Source organism: Sebastes umbrosus, chromosome 16 (assembly GCF_015220745.1).
Source record: "Sebastes umbrosus isolate fSebUmb1 chromosome 16, fSebUmb1.pri, whole genome shotgun sequence".
NCBI classification, from domain to species: Eukaryota; Metazoa; Chordata; class Actinopteri; order Perciformes; family Sebastidae; genus Sebastes; species Sebastes umbrosus.
In genome coordinates, this window is record NC_051284.1 from 1,690,291 (window position 1) to 1,704,287 (window position 13,997).

The following is a 13,997-nucleotide window of genomic DNA, read 5'->3' on the forward strand; positions in this document are numbered from 1 at the left end:
AGTGAACTTTTTTTTTATCTCTGAACATAATCCGGGATTTGCAATCATCCAATAGATTTAAACTGTATTTCAATCGTCACATACGTAGTATACATACATGACCTCTGCATTTAACCCATCCTAAGAATTAGGAGCAGTGGGATGCCAGGGAGCAACTTGGGGTTTTAGTGTCTCGCTCAAGAGACCGGCATTTGTGTCCCCCGTGAAACCAGAAGTCAACTTTGATTTATTTGTCATGTAACTTGCATACTTCAGTAACGCCACTTCAGAGTTATTTCAAGCCAAACCACGATCTTTTTCTAAGTCTAACAAAGTAGTTTTATTGCCTAAACTGAAGAAAGAAGTTTATTTTGAAAAGACTCTATGCATGTAACGACCGTAAATTGAACCATGTTGCTGGACATTCATAGGAAAACGAACAAAAAAAGAAAAATACATTTTTCGTAAGATATCATACAAACGGTTGTATGAGAATACAGTACGTTGTCAGAGGTGTATTCTCCAGTCACATGACTTGGACTCGCGTTGGACTTGAGTCATGAATCAAATGATTTCAAAACTTGATTTGACAACATCCAATTAACTTTTCACTTGGAATGACTCGATAGCCTCTCAAAGTCCAAAGATAAAAAATCATGTCATAAGATAGTGCACGTAGATTCAACTCTTCATTTTCCTAACAATGGATATACTACATACTATACATAGTATATACTATACTAGGGAAAGATGTGTTTGGCAGTGCAGACCAGCAGACAGACGACAACAAAAAACAGACGGCAACATGAAAACATTTGGTTCAGAAACAAATGGTGTAGTTGTGTAAGAAATAGATATCTGAAAGCAATGAATACAAATTTAGAAAATGATTCATTATTTCTGATATTGTCACTGCTTAAAAATTTGAAATGGCAGTAAAGTTAGTGACGTGTGCAGAATGTACATAATGACTTATTTGCTACTCTGAATAGAAGAAGTGTGTTGTGATGAAAACTGAAGCAGGTTTGAGCCGTCAACAAACTGTAGTCAGTATTCCAGTCAATAGACTACATGCAGTCATCGCCCACCCACACACACTTACTGCCTTAGTGAACTCATCAAGCACAGTCTTTTTGTTGCATTTTGACTGTCCTGCTAATAGAAAATTGACATTTGCGAAGCTTTCATGAAAAAAGGGAAGGAAAATCTACTCTCTAACCTTTTTTAATGAAGCCAAAAACGAAAAAAAAAAGAATCTTGAGTGGCAGGGAAAATGCTTAGCATGTGTTGTGTGATCCTTCACCCGCTGCACAGATATTAAGACTTTTGAATGAATAAATTAGCAGAAGGAAGCAGACGCCAAATCCTTTCCTTTAAAGAAACTCCATCAGATTCCTCCCTTTTTTTTATTAGACGGGTGTTGCAAAGAAGAGAAAAAGGCATTATTTTGGGTTCCCTGCTCTTACACACATGCACACACACACAGTCACCTCACAATCCTCCCGCCTTATCCATTTATTCAACACATTTCTCCGGGGCACCATTGCTATTCTGCGGCTGCACAAAGATTAGCCCTCTGTTGTCATTTAAAAAAAAGACCAAGTAAAAGAGGAAAAAAAGGCTAATCATACTTCAATTCTTCAATCATTTCTGAAAAGAGAATTTCCTCTAATTCTCCACATAATAATGGGTTTATAGCCTTTATTTGTAAGTGGATGGGTCGACCTTAATTACAGTCATTTGAGACCCTACGTTCTGCTTTTGTAATCTCAGACACATCGGCACTTGATGAGATCACTGTTTATTAGGTGGTAATATTTCACTTTTCAAAACGTGAATACCCTTTGTTGATATCAATTTCTATACAATGCGGTGTCTTGTGATTTGCAGAAATGCAGAAATTGAGCTGTAATGAACTCACATTTTAATATCCACATTTTGGTAATTATGACAATACACGCTTTATTCTTTTTTTGCTGCACGGTGTCGCCGTTACTGCAGCATCACTTAATGTGATGGAAGCAGTAATGACGAGTTAATACATGATAAGTGAAGAGCAGAGGGGCTGGACCGTCTGCGAGTCATGAGATGGAGATGAGACAAAGCTGAGGAACATTGAACGTTGAAGCAATTAAAGCACATAGTTTGCACTGACCCTTTACGCCCGGGCCACACAGCGCACTTCAGGCTCGCCTGACGGCAGCGTCACGTCGTGGCCACGTCATGCCCACCTAGGGTGTTCACACTAGACGCGAGTTACCCACGTCTCGGGAGCGTCTCAGCTACCTGTCAGCTGTGTTTTTGCTGTTGCTGACAGCCCTTTCTTTCTACATAGAGTTTGCCTTTTAATGGCCATTTAACTTCATAATAAATGTGATTTATATTTATTTAAGACAAAAAAGGGTAAGAACTGTGTGGTAATTTGTAAATATTATTAAAAACAAGCAAATAAATTCATACATAAATATTAATATATAGCCCATATAAATCCCTCTTTTCTGTCAGTGAAGAGGGATTTATATATATATATAAATCCCTCTTCATTGACAGTGAAGAGGGATTTCTATGGGCTATATATATATATATATATATAAATAAATCCCTCTTCACTGACAGTGAAGAGGGATTTCTATGGGCTATATATATATATATATATATATATATATATAAATCCCTCTTCATTGACAGTGAAGAGGGATTTCTGTGGGCTATATATTAATACAAAAAAATAAATAAATACATTAGTAGTAAGAGAGAGCCTACAGCAATCCCTCTTCACTTTGACTGGCACAGTTTTAAACAACATTTCCAGGGGGTTTCGGGTTCCTGTTCTACAGCATTCCAGGTTGCGGTTTTTATCGAAAACGACTTAATTTACATCTGGGGTGGGACAGCAATTTTCATTATAAATGCTGATGTTCCGACATCTCAGGCAACTTGGAGCTTTTCACCACCTTGTTGCTGAACTGCGCCTTGATGGAGAAAAACACCTGAAGTATTTCAGAATGATAAATATAAGTAAAGTGGGTTTTTTTTATTATTATAAAACAAAGCAAAATAAACAGTTTCGTTATTTGTTAACCTTTAGAAAACGAAAATTATTATTAAATATCTTTAAAAAAATTAAATAACACCTCTAAAAGAAAGAACAATAAAGTTACGTGGTGTTTGTTGAGAGAGAGAGAGAGAGGGAGAGAGAGAGCTAGAGAGAGAGCGCATCGGAAAAATACTGCCCATCACCTGATGTTCTTATAACCTATTAACCCAGTCTATTATATTTATAGCATATGTAGGGTTTCTGCTATGACTACTACAGTGTTTACAAAATTAAAAGCCTGTACTATATTAACTTGATGGAAACCTGCAAGTAGACCACTGCTTTATTTAGAGTATTTCAGAATAAAAGCATTGTGTTAACGAATGCATGATTCTGTGCACTAAAAACGCTAGAGGCCTTTTATTTTGAAATCTAGATAGGAAGTGTAAAATATTGATGGTCAGTGACATATTCTACAGATGTCTAGACATGGAAACTGTAGTAATCTTGCTGGTATGATGTTCATATATCACCTTCACTGTCTGTTGCTGCTGGGAGAGGCAGCCGAGAGGTAAGCGGCTAGCGTGTAAAATAGGCGAGCCTTCTATTCTATAAAATAGACGCGCGTCTGACGTGCGTCTGACGCGCATCTGACGTGCGTCTCATACGGGCAGCGTGTCCACTCTAACCTGTTAACATGGACGCCGAAATAAAAAACAACACGCGACGTTGCCGTCACGCGAGCATGAAGCGGGCTGTGTGCTCCAGGCTTTACACACACTGCACTTTTTAACTGACTTATTTACAATGCACTGTGGAGTGTGGAGGCTCAGGGCATGCTGGGATAGTCACCATGAAATGGAAAATGAATGAATGGATACAAATTGAATGATGAAAGGAATTGATGGAAAATTGATACATCAATTAAATGAAAGGGATGAATGTAGAAAGAAGAGAGCAAAGATCAATGGATGGATGAATGAATGAGCATTTCCATGAAGGACTGTATGTTCCGATGAATGAATAATGAACGAATGAACAAAGGGAACAAATAAACAGGAACAAACTAAAAGCTTGATTACAGTAGTTGGACGTATGTATGATTTAATTAATGAATATTGTGATGAATGAATTAATAAAACAAGGAACAAATGAATGACGGAATGTATACAAATAAATGGATGGGTGAATGAATGAATACATGAATGAATGTTTGAATAAATGAATAAAGGAACACATGAACAGAGGGAGAAATAAAAGAATACATGGATTAAACAATGAGTGAATAAATATTTTATTTATCAAAATATCAAAAAAAAATATTAATGAAATAATGAATGTCTTCTTTATTTAATGAATGTGTAGATGAATGAATGACAGAAGAGCATGACACAAGAATGAAGAAATAGATGGATGGGTGAATGATTAAATATGTTTGATGAATGAAGGAAAGAAGTGATGAATGTATATGAAATAAGAGCAGATAGATGGACCAACAAATGAAATAACGAAAGGAGCAAATACAAAAATGAATGCATGTTTTGATGAATGGCTGAATAGAGGATTCTTAACTTTATTAAGTCATTCAACAAAATATTAAAAACAAATGACTGAGGCATATTAAAAAAGGGACTCAATGAATGAGTTAATGAATTATTAAATGATATGTTGATGAATGAATGAATGAATGTTTGTTAAAGATATTAAAATAGATTGAATGGATAGGTGCACCAATGAATGATTATTATTATTTTTGAAATGTATGCTGCTCTGTTTTCTGACTCTAAGCTGTGGTGAAGAGGTGATGTCTCTGAAACACCAGCTTCCTGCGCCTTTTTCTGTTCTTACCTTTTGTTATGCAGCATGTATCTATGATGCAGAATTATTCAAATCCACTATTGGCTCAACGCTTTATCCACCAGCCACCACTGGCCTCAATGAAAGCCGTATATGACTTTACTCTGAGGCCCTTGGGAGTTAGCATCATGGATGTGTGTGTGTGTGTGTGTGTGTGTGTGTGTGTGTGTGTGTGTGTGGGGGGGGGGGTTAGGGGGGAACCTCTACACAGGTCCATCTTGAAGCCTTCCTCACTGTCTCGTCCTCAGAGCTGAGACCTGGAGAGGAGGAGGAGGGGAGAAGGACGCCTTCATCCTGCTTCCTTCTGAGGTGCCTTCTATCTACATATGAAACACTAAAGCCCCCGGTCCTCTCCGGTCCTCCCCGACCAAACAGGTCACTTTGCATCCACAAGAAAAACACTAGTGAACAGGGGAGTCGGAATAACTGGCAGCCACGTTTCCAACAGCAGGACTAAAACTCCAACCAAACCAGACTATGTTTGCATAATGTAGGCTATATATATACATTTTCACTGGTCTTGGAGAATAAAGGCCCAGTCACAGCTACTTCTAAACAGGGGAAGTTCATGGTGAAATAAATCCATTCTAATAGAAAGTGGGCGTGAACAATGTCCCTCCACTATGAACTGAATACTGCTATGTACTAGTCAAATGAAAAGATTAGTTGATGGTTAGATTTAGGTAATTAAAAGAACTTTGGTTGAGGTTAAGATAAAGTGTCAGCTATCATGGTTATAATGACTTTATTTTATTATCTAAACCACGAATGGTATAATGAAGAAAAAGTGACGGAGAATGTACCCAACATGACTCCCTGTCTGGTTACGTTTGCCTTTTCTGACTGATGTCCTGGTTTTGACCCTTGCCGGGTTTTACAATAAAGCCAACACAAGCTTTTCCTCTACGCTGACTGACTGGGTTTGAGTCTGTGCCTCCTATGTAGCTGTCCCTAATGCACTCCATTGTAAAGATGTGTTTTTTATTTTTCCTTTTTTTCCCCATTATACAACTATGAAAAATGCTCTTGCATTAATTGTTGAATTCTCCCTCTTTGTATATTCCAAATAAGTGAGGTTTAATTTATTCATTTCTTCTTCGTTCTTTTCCTCCAGATCCAATGAGATAGGTGAGGGAGGTGAAGGTGAAGGCGAGTGGTGTCCCGCTCCAAACCGCTGTGGTTCTCCTGAAAGTAGAAGCACACAGAATGTGGTGTGGCCACAGAGGACTGCTGACACACTCAGCTGCCTGTGGGCAGATTAACTGTGCTGCCAATATTTAGGTTTGCAGTTAATGTAGAATTTGGTGTAATTTTGTCACCAGTGGATTTCACAGTGGGCCTAAATGCTAACCTACAGCTTGCATGTCCTCCCTCTGTCTTCATTGATTTCCTCTGGGTGCTCCAATCCTTCCCTTTCTCCACAGTCTCTGATGAAGTGTCCAGGCCTCATCTTCTTTTTAATCATACTCCTCATCTTCCTCCTGGCCTTACTCCTATGGGCCTCATCTTCCTCCTGCCTGATCCTCCAGGCCTCATCCTCCTCACTTCCTCCTGGCCTCCCACTTTTGTTGGCTCCAAACTTCTAGTTTCCTCTAAGTGTCCTGGTCTTGGATTTCCACTCACCACCTACTCTTCCAGCTACTTCAATTGGCCTCATCTTCTTTAGTCCTTCTCTTCCTGGCTCTTCACTCGTCCCAGCCTCCTCCCCTGCTCCCATTCAGGACTTCTTTCCCTCTTGGCCTCTCTGTGCACCAGTCATCTCTGCTATCACCACAACTGGCAGAATCAGAGGACAATTAACATCATGGCTGATGGTGGTTGTTGACTGTTGTCAGATTAACTCCATTATTCATAAAAGCAGAAGGCCTGAATTACTGCCAGATTAAGGAATTGTAGGTAGCAGAGAGGAAAGACCGGATGTCCAGGACAGGAGAGAGAGGAAGAGGAGTATGATGGGGCATTTGAGCATCAATCACATCATTTCCTGCATTTTGGTGATTTTGTATGCACCAATTTATGGTGGAAATGTCTTTATTTATGTAAAGGAAAACACAGAATTCAAATGGCAGGTGACAATTCAAAATATATAAATATAATGAAATATAATGCAGTAAGGCTCTCTGGTATTCTGTATTGCTTTCAAATATTTATTCTCCTTCTTTTCTTCAGTGGGCTTTTTAGGAAATATTTACCAAGGACCTTGGCTATGGCCATGATTCCAGCAACGAGCGCATCCAGGTCAACAACCAACAAACATTTCATTTAATTTTCTATTCTATTTACACTACTGCATTATGAATCACCACACAATTAAATTGGTTACAGCTCTGAGCAACATAGTGTTGTTGCTCAGCACTGCCACAACTCTCAACTGTGTGTAGCCCAGTGTTTCCCATTAATTACCTAGACCCGCCACCGTTTCAGAATGAACCCGAAAAATAGTATAATAGTAAGTATAATAAAACAGGATGAGGTTGACTAATATGATAGGATTAAAAAACTAACAAGCACATTTGACACAGGACTAAGACTAAGATAATTTCATGGAGTAGTTTAGTTTGCTTTTTTTTGTTGGTTCTGGACTGTGTTTGTCACGTTCTAATTGTTGTGTTACTGATGAGAAAAACCGTGTCCTTTCCTGAGAAACAGCAGTGGCAACTTGTTCCAACACAAAGAACATCCCATGCTTTTCTGATGACCGCTTGTGGTTTATGTGAATAATCTTATATCAAGAGCAAAGGTGGTAATAGCATGATGTTGTTGTACTGTTAAAGCAGCAGTGGGTAGAAATTGAGCAAATATGACTAAAAAAAGTTATTTTTATAAAACGCTCACTATATCCTGACAGTAGAGCATGAGACAGGTCATCTGAAAAAAATCATGTTCCTCGGTGTCCTCCGGTGCTCCTAACGGCATCTGCAAGATTTAACAAACCGGAGGGAAACAATCAGTCAGAGCTGATCTGGAGCCTTGCCATCTCTGAGCAGCTGTCAATCACTCGTGAACTCCGACCAAAAGGTCAAACTAGGCAGCGCTGATCAAATATAAATCAATATTCTGTTACTGTAATGTCTATTTCTCTCCTCAGATGTTTTCAGAATCATCTTGTAGTGTACTGTTTAGCTCTAAAATGAGAAAGTTTGTGACCCGGCAGCCATGTTGAGATCAGTTGAAGAAATACCAAGCACCGCCCATCAGTCGGAGCACAGCCAATAGGAACGCTCTCTCTCTGAAATGACCTGTGATTGGCCAAAGTCTCCCGTCATGGGCTAGATGTTCTAAAGCCTGAAAACAGAGCCATGAGGAGGAGCAGAAGTCTAGTTTTCTCTCAGAACACTTGAATTACAATATGCTGAAAGGTTATTATGGGATTTTTGCCCAATGATGCCAAAAATATACTGACTACTGCAGGTTTAAGCCCTGCATGGTCACACCAAAAAGTGTTATAGCAAAGTACACTAAATTTGCAGGATAGTTGCTGCACTACTGTAGCTGGTGACCTAACCACTAACACCCTCGCCAACTGAGAACATGATAACTGGATTGTTAACTATTAGGATTTTCAAGAGATTCATACCATTACTCTTGTCGCATTACTGTATATAGATCATGACTTTATGGAGCAGTTTATAGTTCAGTGGAGAAGGGTTGTATAGAAGTGGATGGATCAGCTAATAAACTGATAGCTTCCTCTGTTTTAGACTCTCCAGCCTTCCAAATTCCCTCAAATATCAGCACTGTCAAGAGAGTTTGATGAGAGTTAATGGTGGAAATAAACAAACCTTTCATTCAGTAGACCACTGTTCATGTCACCTTACAATCAGCTGTTCTTTCATGTCCCATGTTCAACACGTTCAGTTTCTTTTTCACGGTACAACAGTTGTTTAAAGCCCAACCATGTTGTTTTTTCCTAAACCTAACTATAGTGGATTTATTGCCTTAACCTAAGCAAGTGTTTTTGTTTAATTCACATTAAGCACGTGTTTAATGCAACCGAAAAGTGACGCCGAGGGGTCTGATAAAGTGTCAGTATGTGACGAGTTGGGATGAGAACGTGATGTAAGTTAACTATAGTGGTTTTGATGCCGAAAAATAAAGTGACGCCAAGGGGCGGGACAAAGCGGCGGTATGTGAAGAGTTTGGATGACAACGTGATGTCTGGACATGAATATTTGCATCTTTCAGAAACATTTTTAAATCATCTTTTTACGTAAACCCTTTCCTATTTGATAGACTAGCTGTGTACACAAAATAATATAATGATGACAGGACAACATGTGTGACAATATATTTGTTAATTATTCATCTTGTGAAGGCCAATTACTGGATGAATAGATTTTTAACAGGAGCCAGCTTCAGTGTAATGATGCTGCAGTGGGCCTACAGAGACCATCAGTTGTCTCTGTGCTCTCTAATGCAGAGCAGCCGGTATTTTCCTTCCCTTCCATTCAGCAGCTCCTTGAAGGCTGTCAGCTGCTTGTGGTTTGGATGGGACAGCTCCAGTTTGGCCACACTCGCCTCTCTCTGCGGCCAGCTTTTACAAGCATTGGTTAAGCAGAACAGAGACAGAGAAACAGAATGAATAAAAGGAGGAAATAAATGGATTTTAATTAATTGTCCATACAAAGGGCAAAACCCCCATTGTGGTTGTTGTTTTTTCATTTCTCTTTTTCTCTCTGTTCAGCATCTCTTCAGGGAGGGCCTGAGTGCTCAGTCGTCGGCCGGCCAGCCAAGGCCTCGCAGAAACACACAGCATATGCCAATCCCACAATCCACCCTGCTTGATAAGGTCTCTCGCTCTCTCTCTGTTTCTCACTGTGTCTCTATCTCTCTCGGCCACCCAGCAGTGGCAGGGGGCTTGAATCTGCCACTCATTAAGGTGAACTGTGCCAAGGCCTGTGCTGCTCGCTGCCAAGGCTTTAGTGGCTGAGTGTATGATGGGAAAATCAGTGTGTGCATGTGTGTGTGAGCTGGTTCCAGAGGTTTCCAGGATGGAGGGAGGTCGTGGTGTGTTAAGAAGCTCTTCGGTGCAGGAGGAGGAGGAGGAGGAAGAGGAGGAAGGTTTAGGGCCTTGGTTCACCTCCTGCTCCTGGGACTCCTCAGTAGTGGCTCCAGTGGGAAGGGATATGGATGGGAAGGAGGGCGAGTTGGCTGCTGTGTGCGAGACGAGGAGACTCTACGAGAATTGGAGTCGACAGAATTGGAGAAATTCTATCTCAATATCATGACAAATGTGTCTCTTAGTTACGCTGCCGGGAATCAAAGTTCACTGAAGCAACAACCAAAACAAAGAAGTTCTGGGGAGCAATAAAAACAGGTGGTGAGTGACCGGAGAGTATCATCAGGTTTGAGAGGGTTTGTAAAGTTCATTTCATACACAAATCTAAATGATATTTATCTTGCATTTGGCAGACACTTTTGCCCAAGTAAGGGGAAAACCGCACTTTACAATTTTCTCTCATTCACCCATTCACACACACACACAGACACACACACAGACACACACAGACACACACACGTGAACACACACACACAAACATGTACACACACACATGCACACTACACAGAAACGTGCACACACACGTGCGCACTACTCACACACACGTGCTCACTACTCACACACACGTGCTCATACTACACACACACACACACACATACACGCAAACATGCACACACACGTGCACACTACACACACATACACACATCTGCACACACACTAAGGTCTCGTTTGGGCCCTAACTGCATTATAAAATAAAAGCACAACATAATAAAAGCACAACATCAACATAATCACTTCCTGTATTCGATGGTTTTGTCCATTTTTACACCGTCACTGTGTGCTCCCTCCACCTTGAGTGATGGAGATGCTTTCCAGCTCTCTCACAGTCACTTTTTGACCTGGTAAACTCCCCTGAACCTGTCTGCAGAATGTGGACAGCCGTGGTGTCCCCCACATTTATAGGCTTATTGAACAAACTAATGTATGAGTTATCTTTACACTTAAAAACACACGTCCCCTTAAAATAACCTTGTTTATTGTTATTGAATAAGAGTGCATTTATGTTTCTAGTAAAACAATACAGCATCATTGTGATATGTCTTGATACACCTTACAGTGAAGGTGTCAGTAAATAAATATATAAACATAATAAATAAGGTTTAATGATCTTTAATTACAACAGTTCTGATCGGTCAGGAATAGACGTGGTTTTAAATATTAATAGCTATTTCCAGACTGTGTGAGCTAATACAGACAAGAAACCTGATTCTCCTTTACAATAATTCTCTACATGTTACAGTCAGGCAGGTAAACTCATTAAAATTAGCAATAATTAAGATTAGTGTATATGATGGAAGAGAGTGTGCAAAACACTTTTCTTTGTACTTTATTTTTGCACTTTATAAAAGTTCACTGAATCAGCAGAACTTCAGTCTGAGTTGAATATTTACAGCAAATGATGAGAGACATGAGCAGAAATGAATGAATATTATTTATTTATATTATTATTTATTGTATTTAATTAGATGTTCATTATTATGCACTGATTGTGGGAGACCTGGATCACCCAGATCGAACCCGTGCGTAACACAACAGTAGACAACACTGACTACTGAGGTGGCGCTGAGAGCTCAAGCCCTCGTATTCATTCAGAAGGAAAAAGTAAATTTTTCCTTCAAGATGAATGACATTTTTTATCTATAGAATAAGTCAGATTATTCACTATATGTGGGATAAACCGGAGCTCCCGGAGAAAACCCATAAACCAATTTACCACCTCGTCATGGCGGTGAGCATAGAAGAGAAGCACCTGCACATGCAGGACCTCTGCCTCGGTGGTGCCATCAGGTGACCTTTGACGGCGGAGGCGATACGCTCTCCAACAGCCGCTTGACCCCCTTTCAAGGACACCAGCACCCACATCGCATTGCCCCACGTCTTAATCAGGTCCCGGTAAATGGCCTTTTCGAGATTTTCCATTGTTTCTGGGCTGGAATCGAAATCGAGACCTTCGACTTCGGCCCACGTTTGTTCAAAAAGGCGCTGGATGATGTCCTGGACGTTTGAAAGGGTCCAGGTCACTTTTGCCTTCTTGAAGATCCGCGTGACCAGCCTCTCCAAGATCACCTCAACGCAGTTTTTTTTTTGTTCATTCCGTGCTCGCCGTGCAGAGTCATCACGACTCTTCGTCACGGATACCGGGGCAGGCGGTGCAGCGATTGCCAAAGGTTTCTTGGCCCTGGGCTTAGTCCCCAGTATGGCGTGTCTCATATTGTCGACGAGGTCGTCGGACTGAAAGATCTGCCACCATCTGGCCAGACACAGGAAACCGAGCACCTTCCGCTGCAAGTCGGCGCGCATGTTGGCACGTATCACCGGCTCGGGGATGATCTCTGGCCCTTGTGTGATGTGTGTGTAGAGGAGATCACTTAAGACCTTTGTGAACTCCAAGACTCGACCGGGGGGAATGTTTATGACTGGAGCACCGAGTCCCAGAAGATCGCGGTTTTCTGGTTGTTTCATCAGATCGTTAATCTTCTTTGTGAGAGACTTTGCCGACTCTCGGCTGTGAACTTTGGAGCCCCGGTGGAATCTTTTCCTCATCTGTGCCACGATGCGATGGATGCACGTTTTGGCAAAGCACTTTGCCAAAAGCTTCTTAATTTTGCTTCCGATGCTTTTCTTGGAGCGTTTGCTCTTCTGCGCCGACGGAGTCGGTCTTACAGCATCTTCGGCGATACTCCGAGCGATTTCTTCCGCGACATCTTCAATCTCCCGAGAGTTTTGAGACTGCAGCAGCATGTACTCGGAGTCCGGCACGTCAACCAAGAGAGGTTCGGTGATGTCGTTCAACTGCTTCTTGATGATGATTGTGACATACGTGATGTCTTTCATCTCAATCACGACATCCGACGAAGGCGTCGCCGCATGGCGGTCTTCGGCGTCTAAGGGTTCCAGTTCCACATCTGATTGTTCGCAGATTGTCCTCTGCTTGCGCGGTCGAGGCGAGAACACCGACTTCATCTTGCCGATGAACGCCTGGCACATTTTGCAGGCGTGCAGAATCATGTTGTTGAGTCTGCTGGGAGGAGTGAGGCGCTGAACTATGCCCTCGGGGCTGGAGAGGGCACTTCGGACGCTCTCCGAAACCTCTTCAGAGATCAATGTCGTCAAGCTTTTGGAGCTCGGACACTGAACCGAGACGTCGACGCCCAGAGCTTCGGCAAAACCCTGAGAGATTGTGTCGCCCAGATTGATTTGGACATCGTCCTCTGACGCCAGGGTCCTGCTCCCGAGAGATTTCAGGAAAGCTTTTGTCAAGGCCGCTGTCATGTCCAACAGCAACTCTCCCATCATGGTCATAGTGGCGTCGTCGGGGCTGCCGGATTTCAAAAATCCCCACTGATCAGCCGTCATCCCCTTAAAGAAGGAATTGAGCAGCTTGGAAACAACGCGACGGACGTTGAACTCAGGCATGATGGCTTCTGGCTGGGAAGTCCTTGATGATACCATAATGCTGATTTACGGTCAATTCTTGTCGATGCTTCGTGGTTTTTGGAGAGAAATTCACTGCTTCTCTCAGTAGATAGTCTGATGAGTGAAAATAATCGTTAGTTGCAGCCCTAATTATTATTAACTAACATGTAAGCTGCATTTAAATGTTGAGGCTAATTTGAACTGCTTCATATACTGTTGGGAGGTTTATCTAAAGCAATGCATTCATAAAATTCATACCTCTTTCTCTTGAGACAACTGCTTCTCTCAGTCGATGTGTTTCGTCTGATCAAGTCTTCAGATTTAACTACAGTTGTGTGATTCTGGGACTCTCTCCTGAATGTCACTCCTTTATGATGTTACCGCTCCTTTATGATGTCACAACTGATGTCACCACTCCTTTAATCCGTCACAGTGTTCCATCTGGTGATGTCACCATGCACTGATGATGTCACCACTGCTGTGATGTCACCACTGCTGTGATGTCACCCAAACACACAAACACACACCTGCACACACACGTGCACACTGAACACACACACACACACACACACACACACACACACGCACACACGCACACACACACGCACACACACACACACACACACACACACACACACACACACACAC

At 41.5% G+C, this 13,997-nt stretch overlaps 1 protein-coding gene across 1 annotated transcript; it reads right to left on the reverse strand.

The window, feature by feature from the left end:
- Positions 1–11,351: 11,351 nt before the first annotated feature.
- Positions 11,352–13,743, reverse strand: LOC119504300. The gene is made up of 2 exons (XM_037796350.1): positions 13,608–13,743; positions 11,352–13,463 (listed from the first exon to the last, which is right to left on the reverse strand). Exon 2 carries the CDS (start codon positions 13,383–13,385, stop codon positions 11,643–11,645), a length of 1,743 nt encoding a protein of 580 aa, XP_037652278.1. The 5' UTR covers positions 13,386–13,463; positions 13,608–13,743; the 3' UTR covers positions 11,352–11,642.
- Between the last annotated feature and the right edge of the window lie 254 nt (positions 13,744–13,997).

Excerpts from the sequence above, each read along its gene's own strand:
- LOC119504300 (XM_037796350.1), bottom strand. The coding sequence starts at position 13,385 with ATGGTATCATCAAGGACTTCCCAGCCAGAAGCCATCATGCCTGAGTTC.